This window comes from Staurois parvus, unplaced genomic scaffold (assembly GCF_062004578.1).
Source record: "Staurois parvus isolate SC_StPar_1 unplaced genomic scaffold, SC_StPar_1.0 ptg000476l, whole genome shotgun sequence".
NCBI classification, from domain to species: domain Eukaryota; kingdom Metazoa; phylum Chordata; class Amphibia; order Anura; family Ranidae; genus Staurois; species Staurois parvus.
In genome coordinates this window covers 4,130,845-4,146,996 of record NW_028318272.1, presented here as the reverse complement: position 1 = coordinate 4,146,996, position 16,152 = coordinate 4,130,845, and the positions used below count along the sequence as shown (strand labels likewise).

Below are 16,152 nucleotides of genomic sequence, written 5' to 3'. Positions count from 1 at the left end.
TGCATGGTGGGAGCCACAGGCTAAAAATATGTACATAATTGCCCCCCTATGAAAGAGAAATAGTGAGCGCCAAAGAAATAATAAAGGTAAAAGCGACCATGAACAGAAAGGTAACCAATAAGACACTTCAAAACTGACAACAGTAAACAAATATGTGCAGCGCTAAAATGTTGTGAGCCAATAAAAATCAATAAAATTAATATCAATAGTCCCAATATGATAGTGACAGGATGCTTCTTATGTTATGGTGACACTGGACCCAGTATCAGTGCAAAAATGGTAAGGTAATGCGCACTCACCAGACGCGCATAATATTTGCGCCTTGTAATAATAATCCAGATGTCATCAGGTAGAGAACCGGTTTGGAGATGGTCTTCCCTCTATGGGCTAATGGGTCATCACATAGGATAATAAGAGGCTGACGAAGACACTCTTCATCCACTAGCTGTCTCTCTCTCCCGTAGGTGTCTCTCAGGATGTATGAGTATCCTCTAGGAAGTACTGGTCCGTCCCTGGTATAGTGGGTTTGCAGGCTTAAAAAGCTCCCCCAAGGGGTAGGGACAAAGGTACTTCCATAGTGTAGTAAGTGTGATAAAACAACTTTATTGTGATGCATCAAAGTATAATACAGCAGATAGGATTCAGTGAAGACTAACCATCTGATATTCTAAGATGGCCACCAGAGCTCCACGTTGTTCCGGCGGCGTGACGTCACGGCGTGATGTGGCTCCTCCTAACGCGTATCGTGCTCAAACACGTCCTCAGAGGGGGGGTCGCCATTCACACCGTATCGTCTGCTGCTCGTATTTATAGGAAATTCCGCACGTGCGCATATCGCGGCGGCCATATTGGAGTAGCGCAGATAGTACTGCCCAGGCGCGAAAATCCCGACGCCATTTTCCTATGGCCTTTTCTAGTAAAACATTAAAGGAATGTCTGCATAGGGAATGCAGTATCTTGCGCACGCATCCAGGCTGCGGCGCCATTTTCTCATGGTCTTCCATAGAGAAACAGACTAAATATAAAGAAGAAAAAGATAAAGTAGTGGGATGCGCGCGCATCTCAGCTCCACCACAATTTTCCAATGGTTTAGTGAATGCCTATTAGAACAGACTATAACGTCTGAACTAAATTAGCAGTGACATATCGTCACTATATAGGCATAAAAATAAATATATAAAAAGATTAAATATAAATGATTGGTGGTATACAAGAGTTCTAATTGGAAAGAATAGAACCCATAAATAAAATTAAAATAAATGCGCATGTGTGGAATTGCCACTAGTGTTATAAATGATACCAATAGGGACATGAGTCCCAAAGTGGGGATATTATTACTCTCTCATAATAATAATCCTCAATTTTATAAATAATTCATATTACGACTACATGTGATAAACATTATAGTTCAATATGATGAACCTTCATATATATAAAATAGTGGTAACAAGTACCATAAAAAACATTACTAAAAAAGCTTCTTTAAAATTAATGACAGTATAAATACATATATCCCAATATTAATGTTCACGAAATAGGGTGTAAAAAATTGGTCACATTATGCCTAATGATCAAACGGTATAATATCGTAATATCCATAGTGATCTAGCTACAATCACACGTTTATATAAAAGGATAAAAAAAAAGAAAAAATTGGAAGAAAATCAGAATAAAATTGAAATTAAATCGGAATGAACCCATTATGGCCTGAACAGATAATCAGTGTGCCATAAGTATTTCAAGGTGCCCACAGTGGATAATGATTTGATGAGCCTCAGCTGTTATCGATAAAACAGTTAATATCGACCTCGATGTTCAGGCCATTGGGGTGTAGGGAATGGAGTTCGTAGATCCATTTCATCTCGAGTTGAGATACAGCCCTCCTTTTGTGTATTCCCCTTCAGTGAGGTTTAATCAAATCAATGCCTATAAACTTTAGGGATGTTGGATCAATATTGTGAATCCGTTTATAATGGTTCGACAGTGAATGCTCCTTGTATCCATGTTTGATATTAACGTGTTCCCACAATCTGTCTCTGAGTCGCCTAGTAGTGCGACCAATATACTGAAGTTTACAGGGACACTCCAGTAAATACACCACAAACTTACTGTTGCAAGTAATGAATTTCTCTATGTTGTAGGTCTTCCCAGTAACTTGTGACATAAATGTGGTTTGTTTGTGCTTCCTACTTCTTTCGCATGTGCAAATCATACATTTGTTGCATGGATGGAATCCTTTTAAATCTTTAAAGAGGGAAATGTCCTCTGGAGGGATAATTACATTTGGTGCTAGAAAATGTCGCAAGCTGGTAGCCTTGCGGAAGACTATCTCTGGTTTTTGTGGCAATATCTGTGTTGGGTTCATTCCAATTTTCTTCCAATTTTTCCTATTTTTTATCCTTTTATATAAACGTGTGATTGTAGCTAGATCACTATGGATATTACGATATTATACCGTTTGATCATTAGGCATAATGTGAACAATTTTTTTACACCCTATTTCGTGAACATTAATATTGGGATATATGTATTTATACTGTCATTAATTTTAAAGAAGCTTTTTTAGTAATGTTTTTATGGTACTTGTTACCACTATTTTAAATATATGAAGGTTCATCATATTGAACTTTAATGTTTATCACATGTAGTCATAATATGAATTATTTATAAAATTGATGATTATTATTATGAGAGAGTAATAATATCCCCACATTGGGACTCATGTCCCTATTGGTATCATTTATGACACTAGTGGCAATTCCACACATGCGCATTTATATTATTTTAATTTTATTTATGGGTTCTATTCTTTCCAATTAGAACTCTTGTATACCACCAATCATTTATATTTAATCTTTTTATAGATTTGTTTTTATGCCTATATAGTGACGATATCACTGGTTGGATATGTCATGCTAATTTAGTTCAGACGTTATAGCCTGTTCTAACTAATAGGCATTCACTAAACCATTGGAAAATTGTGGTGGAGCTGAGATGCGCGCGCATCCCACTACTTTATCTTTTTCTTCTTTATATTTAGTCTTACTGTTTCTCTATGGAAGACCATGAGAAAATGGCGCTGCAGCCTGGATGCGTGCGCAAGATCCTGCATTCCCTATGCAGACATTCCTTTAATGTTTTACTAGAAAAGGCCATAGGAAAATGGCGCCGGAATTTTCGCGCCTGCACAGTACTATCTGCGCTACTCTAATATGGCCGCCGCTATATGCGCATGTGTGGAATTTCCTATAAATATGAGCGGCAGATGATACGGTGTGAATGGTGACACCCCCCCCCCCCCCCCCCCCGAGGACATGTTTGAGCACGATGCGCGTTAGGAGGAGCCACATCACACCGTGACGTCACGCCGCCGGAGCAATGTGGAGCTCTGGCAGCCATCTTAGAATATCAGATGGTTAGTCTTCACTGATTCCTATCTGCTGTATTATACTTTGATGCATCACAATAAAGTTGTTTTATCACACTCACTACACTATGGAAGTACCTTTGTCCCTACCCCTTGGGGGAGCTTTTTAAGCCTGCAGACCTACTATACCAGGGACGGACCAGTACTTCCTAGAGGATACTCGTACATCCTGAGAGACACCTACGGGAGAGAGAGACAGCTAGTGGACGAAGAGTGTCTTCGTCAGCCTCTTATTATCCTATGTGATGACCCATTAACCCATAGAGGGAAGACCATCTCCAAACCGGTTCTCTACCTGATGACATCTGCATTATTATTACAAGGCGCAAATATTATGCGCGTCTGGTGAGTGCGCATTACCTTACCATTTTTGCACTGATACCGGGTCCAGTGTCACCATAACATAAGAAGCATCCTGTCACTATCATATTGGGACTTTCTATTGATATTAATTGATTTTTATTGGCTCACAACATTTTAGCGCTGCACATATTTGTTTATAATTGCCCCCCTGCCCCTGCTTTAGCCCAAACCCCCCCTCCCTTTTCAGTGTCTCTCCCCCCTCCTTCCTCACCGATCCCAGGTGGTCCCTCACCTTCAGTGTCAGGATGGAGAGCAGGGGAGCTGTGTTTACCAGCCACCTTTTCGTTCCGGAGTGAACACGGTCAGCACTTGGTACCGATCGCACCTGTGCCCATTCATAACTAAAGTATAGTAAACTTTGATTACTATGCTTCAGTTTGTGGATGAAGCATTGTAAACAGTGTTTACTATCGTTTAGTAAACAAATAGGAGTTTCTATACAGACTTCTATTCATTCAAGTACAGTGCAGATGAGGCTGGGAAAGAGACTTTTGTATATTTTCTAAAAAGAAAAAAGCAGCAGTTTATCTCTTTGCAGGAACTAAGGCTTGCACTAATACCATGGAGACATATGGAGGAGGAGTGGGAATTAATCACTTTTATACCTACATAAGAAGTTTTAGCTTTGTAGACAACAGGAATTGTATGATAGGAGTTGAGTAGAAACTGCAAAACATGTACAAAGAAGCTTTAAAGCTAACCTTGCAGTAAGGTCAGCTTAATATATTAGGGCTCCATCTCCATTTTTAAAATGGCACCATGCATGTAAAAAATAAGAACTTGTAGGAAAATGTTATTAAGCTGAATTCCAGGAAACTTTACAAAAAGTGCAGGCATAGTATGAGTCCAGCGAAGTGCCTGCCAGCTCCTGGACTTATCTCTACTTATATCCAACAGGCTTATTGAGCTCCTGGAGACACTGGGACTGTGAGAGGGGAGAAGCACACACAATGGTTATGCCTGCCCCTCCCCTCTGCTGCCAATTCACAGAAGCCTTTGTATTTTGTGAATCCATTCACATATTACAAAGGCTTCTGTGATTGGGCAGGATGAGGGCAGGCATAGCAGTTGCATCGACTCTACACTGCAAGGAACAGAGACCAGAGCGTCCAGCATCTGGAGCTCAGGACTTAAGTCATAGGAGCTCAGGACTTAAGCCATAGTATGCCTGCACTTTTAACAAAGTTGCTGAATTCCTGGAGTTCAGCTTTAAATATACTTGCCTTGCCTCAGCTTCTGTGCCGTAGGGAAGGTCACCATCTGTCCACGAGATTCCTGGGAATTTCTAAGTATCCAGAATCTTGCAGGTTTACACCCCAGCTCTGTGCAATTCCCTGGGTTCTCACAGGAAGGATAGTAATGCTACCTTTGCCTTGATATCTGGGGGGGGGGGGGGGGGGTTGGTTTTGTTTTTTCTTCAATGTGTCCTGATAAGGGAAAGAAAAGAGCAGCTCTAGGTTGTAAAATGAGTAAAGGTTCAGTGTACTTTTTTTATTTGAAACAAACATATGTTTATATTACAGTGGGACATTTAAGTTTGCTTGCAAGACCAGTCGTTTTCTAGATAGTGCAATTCTGTTCAACACTAACATTTTTTACTTGATTGTGAAACCCTTTTGTTTAGAACCAGGACATGGAACTGCTATTCTTGGGTCCACAGCTGGCCGGCTGCAAACGGGGGTAAATTGCTTGCAAGGATTCAAGGAAGATAAACGCAACAAAGTCACTCCAGGTAAATGGCATATTTTTTTGTAAGTTTTTGAAGTTAATTGTTAAAAATGTTCTGTTTTGACCACAGTTCACTTTTGTTGGGTATGTATTATTTGCTACAGTGGCTATACCAGCAAATTCACTGGAACTGGCTGTCAGTTTGGTTTTACTTTGTGTCAAGAATCTGACACCCATAGCCTGGATTGTTGTCCACTGCTTGAGTCCACAAACTCCTTGAAGTCTTTTTTTAGCTTCCTCAGGTGTGGCCCCCTCCTCTGCATTATTCAGGGAGGAGTTTACTACAGTTCTCCTAGAATTTAGGACACTCGACTGTGGATGTTCTCTTTGAGGCGTGATATAAATCCATATTGGATGATTTTTTACGTGAGTAGCCTCAGAGTGCTGATATTGCTCCTGAGTCTAAAGCTAAAGTTTGGCCATAAAACCTGCTAAAATTTGAGGGGTTAATAGCTTCAGGTCCTCTATGAAGCTGCTGTGAAAAAGTTCCTGGCGAAGACCCACCCCCTCCCTTCCTTTTCCTACATTGAGAAATGTTTTTATTGCTTTTACTGCCTGTAACATGATCTGGATCCTGCAGAAATCTCCACTCCAGAGATATCCCTGCTTCTGTTCCTGAACTTTCTGTGTTGCAGGGGTTAATCACTTTGGGTCTTCTTTGAAGCTGCTATGAAAAACGTTCCTGAGGAAGACTCAGTGAATGGGGGAGAGTCTGAAAAGTTAAAGGATTTTTTTTCCCCCATTCACAGAGAGCAAGTCTTCCTCAAGAACTTTTTTTTCACAGTAGCTTCAAAGACCCAAAGCAATTAACCCCTGCAACACAGGAAGTTCAGGAACAGAAGCAGGGATATCTCTGCAGTAAAGATTTCTGCAGGATCCAGTTGTCTGCACAACAAAGGACATCCTTCATTACAGGCAAGTTAGCTCATTAAAGCTATAGAGAATGACTAAACATTGTTTTTAAAGATGCCAGCCTCTCACGGATCTCCATGTTGCTCTGGCAGACCTCCTAAGTAAAGAAGTCATTACCATTGTTTCATAAAAAGGTTTCAAGGTTTTTACTCAAACCTCTTCACCATCCCCAAAGCCAAAGGTGGCATTCGCAATGCATTGTCATCAATGGAATTCAAAAATCTCGCATAGATTCCACCAAGTCTGTCATAGTTTCCCTTTTGTCAGTTATTTGTGCTTCTGTAGACATCTAGGATGCCTGCTTACATGTCCCAATTTATCCAACACATCAACGCTACCAATTTGTGACCTTTTTGTTTTGTTTGTCTTCTGTGCTCACCCCAATGCTAACCTTCCTGCACTTTTTCAGGGCATTCACAAAGTAGGATACCCCTAACAACCTCTAGTTGAAAGTACAGTTGGTATGTACCTTGTTAGACAGTTATTGGCAGACTGTCTAGAATCTACAAAGGTTTGTTTGGTTTCTTAACTTTCTGAACTCAACGCTGGAACTGACTCATCGCTTGCAGTATCTTGCCCTGAGTACCAGTTAAGGTCCAAATCTCAGCATTTGTGATCCTGTTCCAAAATCCACTTGTTTCTTCTTACTTAGTAAAAGCCTTTTGTACAAGGTGCCACATATAGTACCACCTGAACAACCAATAGTAACTCTTTGGGATCTGAACCTGGATCTTGTGGCTCTTTTAAAGGCCTCTTTTTGAACCTATCAGGAATTTTCCGCTGTCAGCTCTCACTCACAAGGTCTCCTTCCCATTTGCCATTTACCTCTGCAAGACGTGTTTCTGAATTAGTGACCCCATTTGTACAGAACCTTTTCTTATTTAACACAAAAACAAGATTGTCTTTGTGTACCCTGAGTCTCCTTTTTACCTAATGTGATTTCTACCTTTCACCTTAAACTCTAAAGCAAACATTTATTCTATTACAGCTTACCAGATGTAGTGGCTGCATTTTTCCTTTATGATCTTGTCAGGTAGTCTGTTATTTTTTTCAACAGAACAAGCTCTCCTGCAAATGTGGCAATTTGTTAATTTATCTAAATCTGCTAGAATATCTAACACTACCCCCCCCCCCCCCTTCCCAGGTTAACAATGCTGCTGTCCAAAGGCACGCCTGTGCTCATTCATCCAGAGTGGGGGCACTCTAATACAGGAAGTGGCCAGATCACCAGGTGAAAACAGAGGGGGGAAGCCTAAAAAAAAAGGAAACTAATGCAGTCACTAATGATTGGTAAGCTGCAATATATTACATTTTTGGTTTTAATAACGCTTTAACCAGAACCATGCATTTCTGTCCATCTGTCAGACATCGGTGCATCTCGAGATTTCTCTTCATTGCTTGGATTTGGTTAGAGCTGTTCATGTGTATTCCACCATTTCTTGGTGGCTCTAATACAATAGGGCAAAAACGTATTTAGTCAGCCACCAATTGTGCAAGTTCTCCCACTTAAAAAGATGAGAGAGGCCTGTAATTGGCATCATAGGTAGACCTCAACTATGAGAGACAAAATGAGAAAAAAAATCCAGACAATCACATTGGCTGATTTGGAAAGAATTTATTTGCAAATTATGGTGGAAAACAAGTATTTGGTCAATATCAAAATTTCATCTCAATACTTTGTTATATATCCTTTGTTTGCAATGACAGAGGTCAAACGTTTCCTGTAAGTCTTCACAAGGTTGGCACACACTGTTGCTGGTATGTTGGCCCATTCCTCCATGCAGATCTCCTCTAGAGCAGTGATGTTTTGGGGCTGTCGCTGGGCAACACGGACTTTCAACTCCCTCCAAAAGTTTTCTATGGGGTTGAGATCTGGAGACTGGCTAGGCCACTCCAGTACCTTGAAATGCTTCTTACGAAGCCACTCCTTCATTGCCCGGGCGGTATGTTTGGGATCATTGTCATGTTGGAAGACCCAGCCACGTTTCATCTTCAATGCCCTTGCTGATGGAAGGAGGTTTGCACTTAAATCTCACGATACATGGCCCCATTCATTCTGTCCTGTACATGGATCAGTCGTCCTGGTCCCTTTGCGGAGAAACAGCCACAAAGCATGATGTTGCCATCCCCATGCTTCACAGTAGGTATGGTGTTCTTTGGATGCAACTCAGCATTCTCTCTCCTCCAAACACGACGAGTTGTGTTTTTACCAAACAGTTCTATTTTGGTTTCATCTGACCATATGACATTCTCCCAATCCTCTTCTGGATCATCCAAATGCTCTCTAGCAAACTTCAGATGTACTGTCTTAAGCAGGGGGACACGTCTGGCACTGCAGGATCTGAGTCCCTGACAGCACAGTGTTACGTTTGTCCCAGCTCTCTGCAGGTCATTCACTAGGTCCCCCCGTGTGGTCCTGGGATTTTTGCTCTCTGTTCTTGTGATCATTTTGACCCCACGGGGTGGGATCTTGCGTGGAGCCCCAGATTGAGGGAGATTATCAGTGGTCTTGTATGTCTTCCATTTTCTAATTATTGCTCCCACAGTTGATTTATTCACACCAAGCTGCTTGCCTATGGCAGATTCAGTCTTCCCAGCCTGGTGCAGGTCTACAATTTTGTTTCTGGTGTCCTTTGACAGCTCTTTGGTCTTCACCATAGTGGAGTTTGGAGTGTGACTGTTTGAGGTTGTGGACAGGTGTCTTTTATACTGATAACAAGTTCAAACAGGTGCCATTGATACAGGTAATGAGTGCAGGACAGAGGAGCCTCTTAAAGAAGAAGGTACAGGTCTGTGAGAGCCAGAAATCTTGCTTGTTTGTAGGTGACCAAATACTTATTTTCCACCATAATTTGCAAATAAATTATTTTCAAATCAGCCAATGTGATTGTCTGGATTTTTTTTTTTCTCATTTTGTCTCTCATAGTTGAGGTCTACCTATGATGCCATTTACAGGCCTCTCTCATCTTTTTAAGTGAGAGAACTTGCACAATTGGTGGCTGACTAAATACTTTTTTGCCCCACTGTAGATCATCTTACAGGCCTAAGGCTAAGGCTCCACCCCTTCCTGTCAAGGCACACTGTTGGCGTTTCTTGAGCCTTTTGGCAGCGGGCATTTGTATCTTAGATTTGAAAATCTACCACTTGGTCTTCTATTCATGCATAATATGTATTCAGTGTGAAGGATATTGTGGACGTAGCTGTAAATATCCAATATCCCTGGTCTCCTCCTCCAATGCCCACCTCCAGGACTTCTCCAGGGTGTCACCCATCCTCTGGAACTCCCCACCCCAACGCATCAGATTATCACCTACTCTCCTCTCCTTTAGGCGCACCCTGAAAACCCACCTCTTCAGGGGAGCCTGTCCCACCCCCTGCTAACTTGCCGACCTCCTCCACTCTTCCTACCACTCCATCCCCCACAGCTATCTCCTTCTGTACCACTATCCCCTCCCTCATAGATTGCAAGCCCGAAAGAGCAGGGCCCTCGATCCCCTCATGTTTTGCATTGTATTGGTCTGTCACATGTTCTGTCCCCCTTTGTAATGTACAGCGCTGAGCAAACTATTGGCTCTTTATAAATACTGTATAATAATAATATGGCATGAAAAGGTGTATAATGATGCAAATCCTGTGTGATTTATTTGCAGTGTTATACTTGAACTATGGACCATTCACCTCTTACGCACCATCCTATGACTCGACCTTTGCGAACATTGGCAAAGATGATTCAGATATAATTTACACAATGTATGGAGAAGATCCAAGTCTTCAGGGGACCTTCAGGTACAGCAGCAAAGTTATCTCCTGTCTGTATGTGTATATCAGTTTCCAAATAATGTACTTGTCATTTGCTGTTATTGGTATTTTGATTAGGTAGGCAGGGAAGTAGATTTAATATAATAGCGTACACAAAATGGATCAAAAGTGCTATTGGTTGAGAGAGTTGGTTTGGTTTTTTGGTTTTTTTTTTCTTTCCCCATGGATCACCCATCTCTCATTAGTTACATTGCAGTCAGTAGACAGCTGCTATAATGCTTCCTTTTGCTATTGTAATCGGTGGACATTTGCTCTCATGTAGTTTTGTAAAGTGTGTTGATTCAGTTGACAAATGCTCCATTACCATAAACACCAGCCGTAGTTGTCCATCAATATCTTTCATATAAAATGGGTGCTATGATCTTTATTTATTTCAGGTACTTATATAGCGCTGTTAATTTACGCAGCGCTTTACATATATATTGTACATTCACATCAGTCCCTAACCCTCAAGGGGTGTACAATCTAAGGTCCCTAACTTACATTCACACATACTAGGGACAATTTAGACAGGATATAATTAACCTACCTGCATGTCTTTGGAGTGTGGGAGGAAACCGGAGGAAACCCACGCAGGCACAGGGAGAACATGCAAACTCCAGGCAGGTGGTGCCATGGCCAGCTGGTGTCTAGTATTATGATATAGGAGTCGATGGGGCAGGTATTTGACACACCTATGCATTTCGGATACCTGCAGTGGCCAGGGCTCTACCATGCAGCTGCCTTTTCAGAAACAGGTATGTATGATGCCTTTTTTTTATTTTAATGTATTCTTTTTTTTAAGAGTGGCTTAAACCCTGTAGTGGCAGGGTCACTTTAACTGACAGATTCCTTTAGCATTTTATTTTTTTTTCTTTATTCTACACTGCCAAGGGCAAGTTACCTAGTACAAGCAGAAAGTTGATCAAATTTACATCCGATTCCAGGCACATATTTATTTTATAGCTACATACCACTCTTAAAGTGGTTGAAAACCTCTGACGTGAAATATGAACAAAGCACATCGTTCAATAGTGTTTACTTGTCTCATTCCAAAGCACTGTGAGTAATTTCTCTCTGCTGTCTGCATTAATCCTTTGTGACAGATTTTCCCCACTGCAAGAGATTAAAAAGGTGATGAGGAGGGAACTCCAGCACACAGCCTGTGATTGATATCCTCATTTCTGTATGTTCCTGTGTGCTGTTTGGAGGGGGGGGGGGGGTGTCCCTTCCCTCCCCTCCCCTCCCCTCTTATCAAATCTCAGAACACTCCTCACGAAGTTGTGTAGTTTGTACATTCAGCTCCCTACACCCTGCTTTGTGCTTCTGTGAAAATCTCTTTTTATCTCTTTTTATTTATAAGCCTGTACAGGACAAATGGCTACAGATAAACAGTTACAACTTATGTAGGAGCAGGGTGGATAAAAATCAATGATTTTTCTTTATTTAAATCAGATTTTTTTTTTTTTTTTTTTTGTCAAATTTATTTTAATTAAATGCTTTTGGCATAAAAATCTATTTAAGACACTTTAATAATTTTAGTTTATTCAGCATGAAATGGAGCTTAGTTATGTAGCATGAGGCTGTATATTCTGCAATTTTTACATTTTTGGTGAACTCATTCAATGAATGCAAGCTGAGATAACATGCATTGCATTGATGCATTCACACAATTTCACAGTAACCATTAGAAAAAACATGAAATAAAAGAATTTGAGTAGTTTTCCAGCTACATGTGATTAACCTATTAACCTAAAATCGGTTCTGATATCGCTGTTTTACTAACCTGACAGCGTAGTATTCTAAAAAAGAAACCTTCATTTAGTTTGCAAATATTTAACCACAAGCTTACAGGGCACTTATACCCCCTTCCTGCCCAGGCCAATTTCCAGCTTTCAGCACTGTCGCACTTTGAGTGACAGTTGCGTGGTCATGCAACACTGTACCCATATGAAATTGTTATTTTTTTTGTGACAGAGCTTTATTTTAGTGGTATTTAATCACCTCTGAGTTTTTTATTTTTTCTTCAACCAAAAACCACTGAAAATTTTGTAAATAAGTAATTTTTTTCCTTCCCTGATGTGCGCTAATGAGGCTGCACTGATGGGCACTGATAGGTGGCACTGATGAGGCATTGGTAGGTGGCACTGATGGGCACTGATACATGGCACTGTTAGGCGGCACTGAGGCAGCTCACATAGGAATTGATATGTGGTATTGATGGGCACTGGCACAAGGCACTGATGAGCACTGACACAAGGCACTGATGGACACTGACAAGTGGCACTGCTGGGGCTACACTGATCATCAGGACACACTGATCATCAGTGCCCTGATGATCAGTGTACATGCCCCCTCCACGGAAAGCCGATTACCGGCTCTCCTCTCCTCTCGAGCTGTCAACATGACAGCTCGAGAGGAGAGAAATGTCGATAACCGGCATTTCCCTGTTTTACATGTGATCAGCTGTGATTGGACACAGCTGATCACATGACCGAGCCGACATCTTCGGCTCTTTCCATGATCGTGATCCGCTGTGTCCGAGGGACACAGCGCACCGCAGATGGCCGCGCTACCTGAGCCGTGCATGCGCAGTGAGAATGGGAGGACATCATATGACGTTCTCCCAGAACGAAAGAACCACCTTGCGTCCGTCGTATCACTATATGACGGGCGGGAGGTGGTTAAAGATTCCAACTACAAGCAAGAATGAGTCGGATTCCTTACATGTAAAGAGCACCTGTCATTTTAGATCCATCATGGCAGCACCTGTTAGCGGGCATCCACTCACCTGCTGCCACCACGTCCCTCACCTTGTTGTGTCACTGCCACATCACCAGCTGTCCTATTAAAGTGAGTCAACAGCGGGTCAGAGGAGGAGTCGCTGTGGAACGGAGATAACAGTTGCTCATTAAAAATTATGATTTAAATTGAGCCTTTTCACTAGTGATTTAAATCAAATCCACCCTGTGTAGGAGGATTTGTTTCATTGTTGTGTATCGCTAGAGACTAGTCACTTCACTGGGTACATGCAGGGGTTTGCAAGTACTTTAATACAGGCCTTGAAATTCCCACTCGCCTGCTCACATTGGCGAGTGGAAATTATGGTGGGGGCGAGTGTGTCCCCAGGGCCGTCTTGTTGAGCAGGCTCAGAACTCGGGACCGGATCTGTCACTCACACTGGAAGCCGTCAGACTGCTCAATAGTTGAGCAAAGTGAAAGCAAAGGGAGTGTGTGCTGTGCTCTCTGCCTCCCCCTAGAGTGCAGTACCTGGCTCTGTGAGTGAAGGTAACGGAGTACTGCAACTTTTTATAGGGCTGTGTTTGTGTATTTGTATATATATATATGTGTCTGTGTGTGTATTTATATGTATGTGTGTGTGTGTGTGTGTGTCTGTGTATGGTATGTGTGTGTGTGTGTGTGTGTGTATGTACGTACATGTGTCTGTGTGTATACATGTCTGTGTGTGCGTGTGTCTGTATGTAAACCTACATGTATGGGTGGTTTGGTCAGGTTCAGGATTATGTGGCTATTATGGGTGGTAGAGTATGGGGTATTTGAGGTAGTGCTGGGTTGGATAGTAGATAGGATATGCTTGGTAGAGTTATGGTTTTGTGAGTGAAAGATTATGGGGGGTTATGGTTGTATGCAGTGCATGGTCTAAGTATGATGGAGTGTTTAGGGGGACATTGGAAGCCCTGATGTAATGTGGGGAGGCTATGGGGACCCTGATGTAATGTGGGTAACATTTAACAGTCTCATTTTCTGAAATAATTTACGAGGGTGTGTTTAGGGGCGGAATTAGGGGTCTAGCAGAGTAGGGGTTGCATGGGCAACTGGTGGCGAGTAACTCTTAAGGCCTGGCTAGTAGCTCAGAACTTGAAATTTTAAGCCTTGCTTTAATATGTTATGTTTTTCTTTTATTTCAGTGTTATATTTTCTTTTAAATTACTATTACTAATAGCTTTATCAATGGTTTTCTTGAAATATTGAAATTTGTTGACTTTTAGTCGGGATTAGCAAAATATCTACACACACCCCCACCTAAATAAACTAAAATAATATCCCCACAGCTCAGGAATTGCAGTGCCCATGTTCATGCTGAGCAGCCTGGCCAGAACTGTCACTGCCTGTGCTCTGTTCTGAGTTAAATCTGCCCAGTTTTTTTAACTTAGACGTTTACCCCACATTGTAGATTACGTGCTTGGTATGCTTTTGAGCCAACTATTAAAGCAGTATTAAACCCAGTTTACCAATTCTTAGAAGTGATGGCCCCTTTTTAGTCTTTCTTTCTTCTATATTCATCTGCTAATCCAGCCAGCAAGTCTGTTAAATAAACTCTCCAGCAGAATGTATCAGTTTACATGGGTGAGAAAATCCATTTACCACTGGCAGGGATGATTAAAATGATCCAATGTAATATTTATGCATTCAAAACCTTTATCTAAAAAGGAACCCCTCCCCCCCCCAGAGACTGACAATGCTGTTTTGTCTGCTGTGCCTCCTATACTCATTCCTCCAGAGTTGTTTCTCACTAATAAAAAAAAAAGTGGAAAAAAGCCAAAAAAAAAGAAAACTGATGCAGCTACCACATCCAATGATTGGCAAGCTGCAATGTAATAGGTTTTGGGTTTAATACCGATTTAAGTTAAATAAGGATTTGTCGTTGAGCCCAGCTACTGTTGTGTTGGAAGAAACCTCATCCTCACTAATTTGCCACAACCCCATTCCTCTTGCAGACTACAATACAAAGAAAGTGGAATACTTTTTGTAAATGGTACAATTGAAAGATGTTACCTCTAATGATATCCTTTGACTGCATGGCTGCTGCTTACTGTAAAAATGCCAGTTTCATGCCAGATTTTAGATTTGCCTATTTTAACCTCTTATCATCTTCACATGTGCACTGTGCAAAACAAAGGCTGATTTGCTCTGGGTGCTGCAGTGTAAAGGATTATTCTAGGATATGCATAACAAGGTAGATACAGGTGCCTATACATGTTCCGTGCAAAAATGCATATTATTTTTATAATAAGGTCAAGATTACTGGTAAAAAGGTGTGTGTGTGTGTGTGGGTGTGGGTGTGGGTGTGGGGGTGTGGGTGTGGGTGTATATATATTTGGACACAGACGCAATTTTAGTTTTTTCAGGTATTTGCCAAAACATATTCAAGCTATAGTTATATAATGGATATGGGCTGAAGGTGCACACTCTCAGGTTTAATTTGAGGGTATGTATATTACCCTGCAAAAGCAACCCAGGCGTTTTTGAAGGAAAAGAAGTGGAATATTCTGCAATGGCTGAGTCAATCACCAGATCTCAACCCCATTGAGCATGCATTTCACTTGCTGAAGGCAAAACTAAAGGCAGAAAGACCCACAAACAAAGAACAACTGAAGACAGCTGCAGTTAGAGCCTATCAAAGCATCAGAAAGGAGGAAACCCAGTCTTTAGTAATGTCCATGGGTTCCAGACTTCAGGCAGTCATTGCCAGTAAATGATTCTCAACAAAATATTAAAAATGAACATTTTGTTTATGATTATATTTTTGTCCAATTACATTTTGAGCCCCTGAACATGGAGGGACTGTGTATAAAAATGGTTGCAGCTCCTAAAATTTGTACTTGATATTTATGTTCAACCATTTGAATTAAAGCTGAAAGTCTGCACTTCATATTCATTTGGATTGTTTCATTTTAATTTATTCTGGTGGCATACAGAGCCAAAAGTATGAAAATTGTGCCTGTGTCCAAATATATATGGAGCTTAGTGTATGTTTGCTTCTATAAGGTTGCAGCTGTGCTGCAGTGGAGGAGTGGGTAAAGGGGCATCTCGACTTGAAGTTAGGCTTTGAGGTATTTTATTTTACAATAGATGATATTTTATGATGATTTTAAAAGCTGCATTTTAGATAGCTTTCCACG

At 41.2% G+C, this 16,152-nt stretch overlaps 1 protein-coding gene across 2 annotated transcripts in view; it reads left to right on the top strand.

The window, feature by feature from the left end:
- The window catches only part of BRD7 (bromodomain containing 7), a 66,452-nt gene that overhangs the window by 20,864 nt on the left and 29,436 nt on the right, over nucleotides 1-16,152 (top strand). For both annotated transcript variants that reach the window (XM_089689486.1, XM_089689485.1), the window contains exons 11-12: nucleotides 5,415-5,522; nucleotides 10,081-10,216. In XM_089689486.1, coding sequence (XP_089545612.1) covers nucleotides 5,415-5,522; nucleotides 10,081-10,216 — 244 coding nt within the window. The remainder of the gene's footprint in view (nucleotides 1-5,414; nucleotides 5,523-10,080; nucleotides 10,217-16,152) is intronic.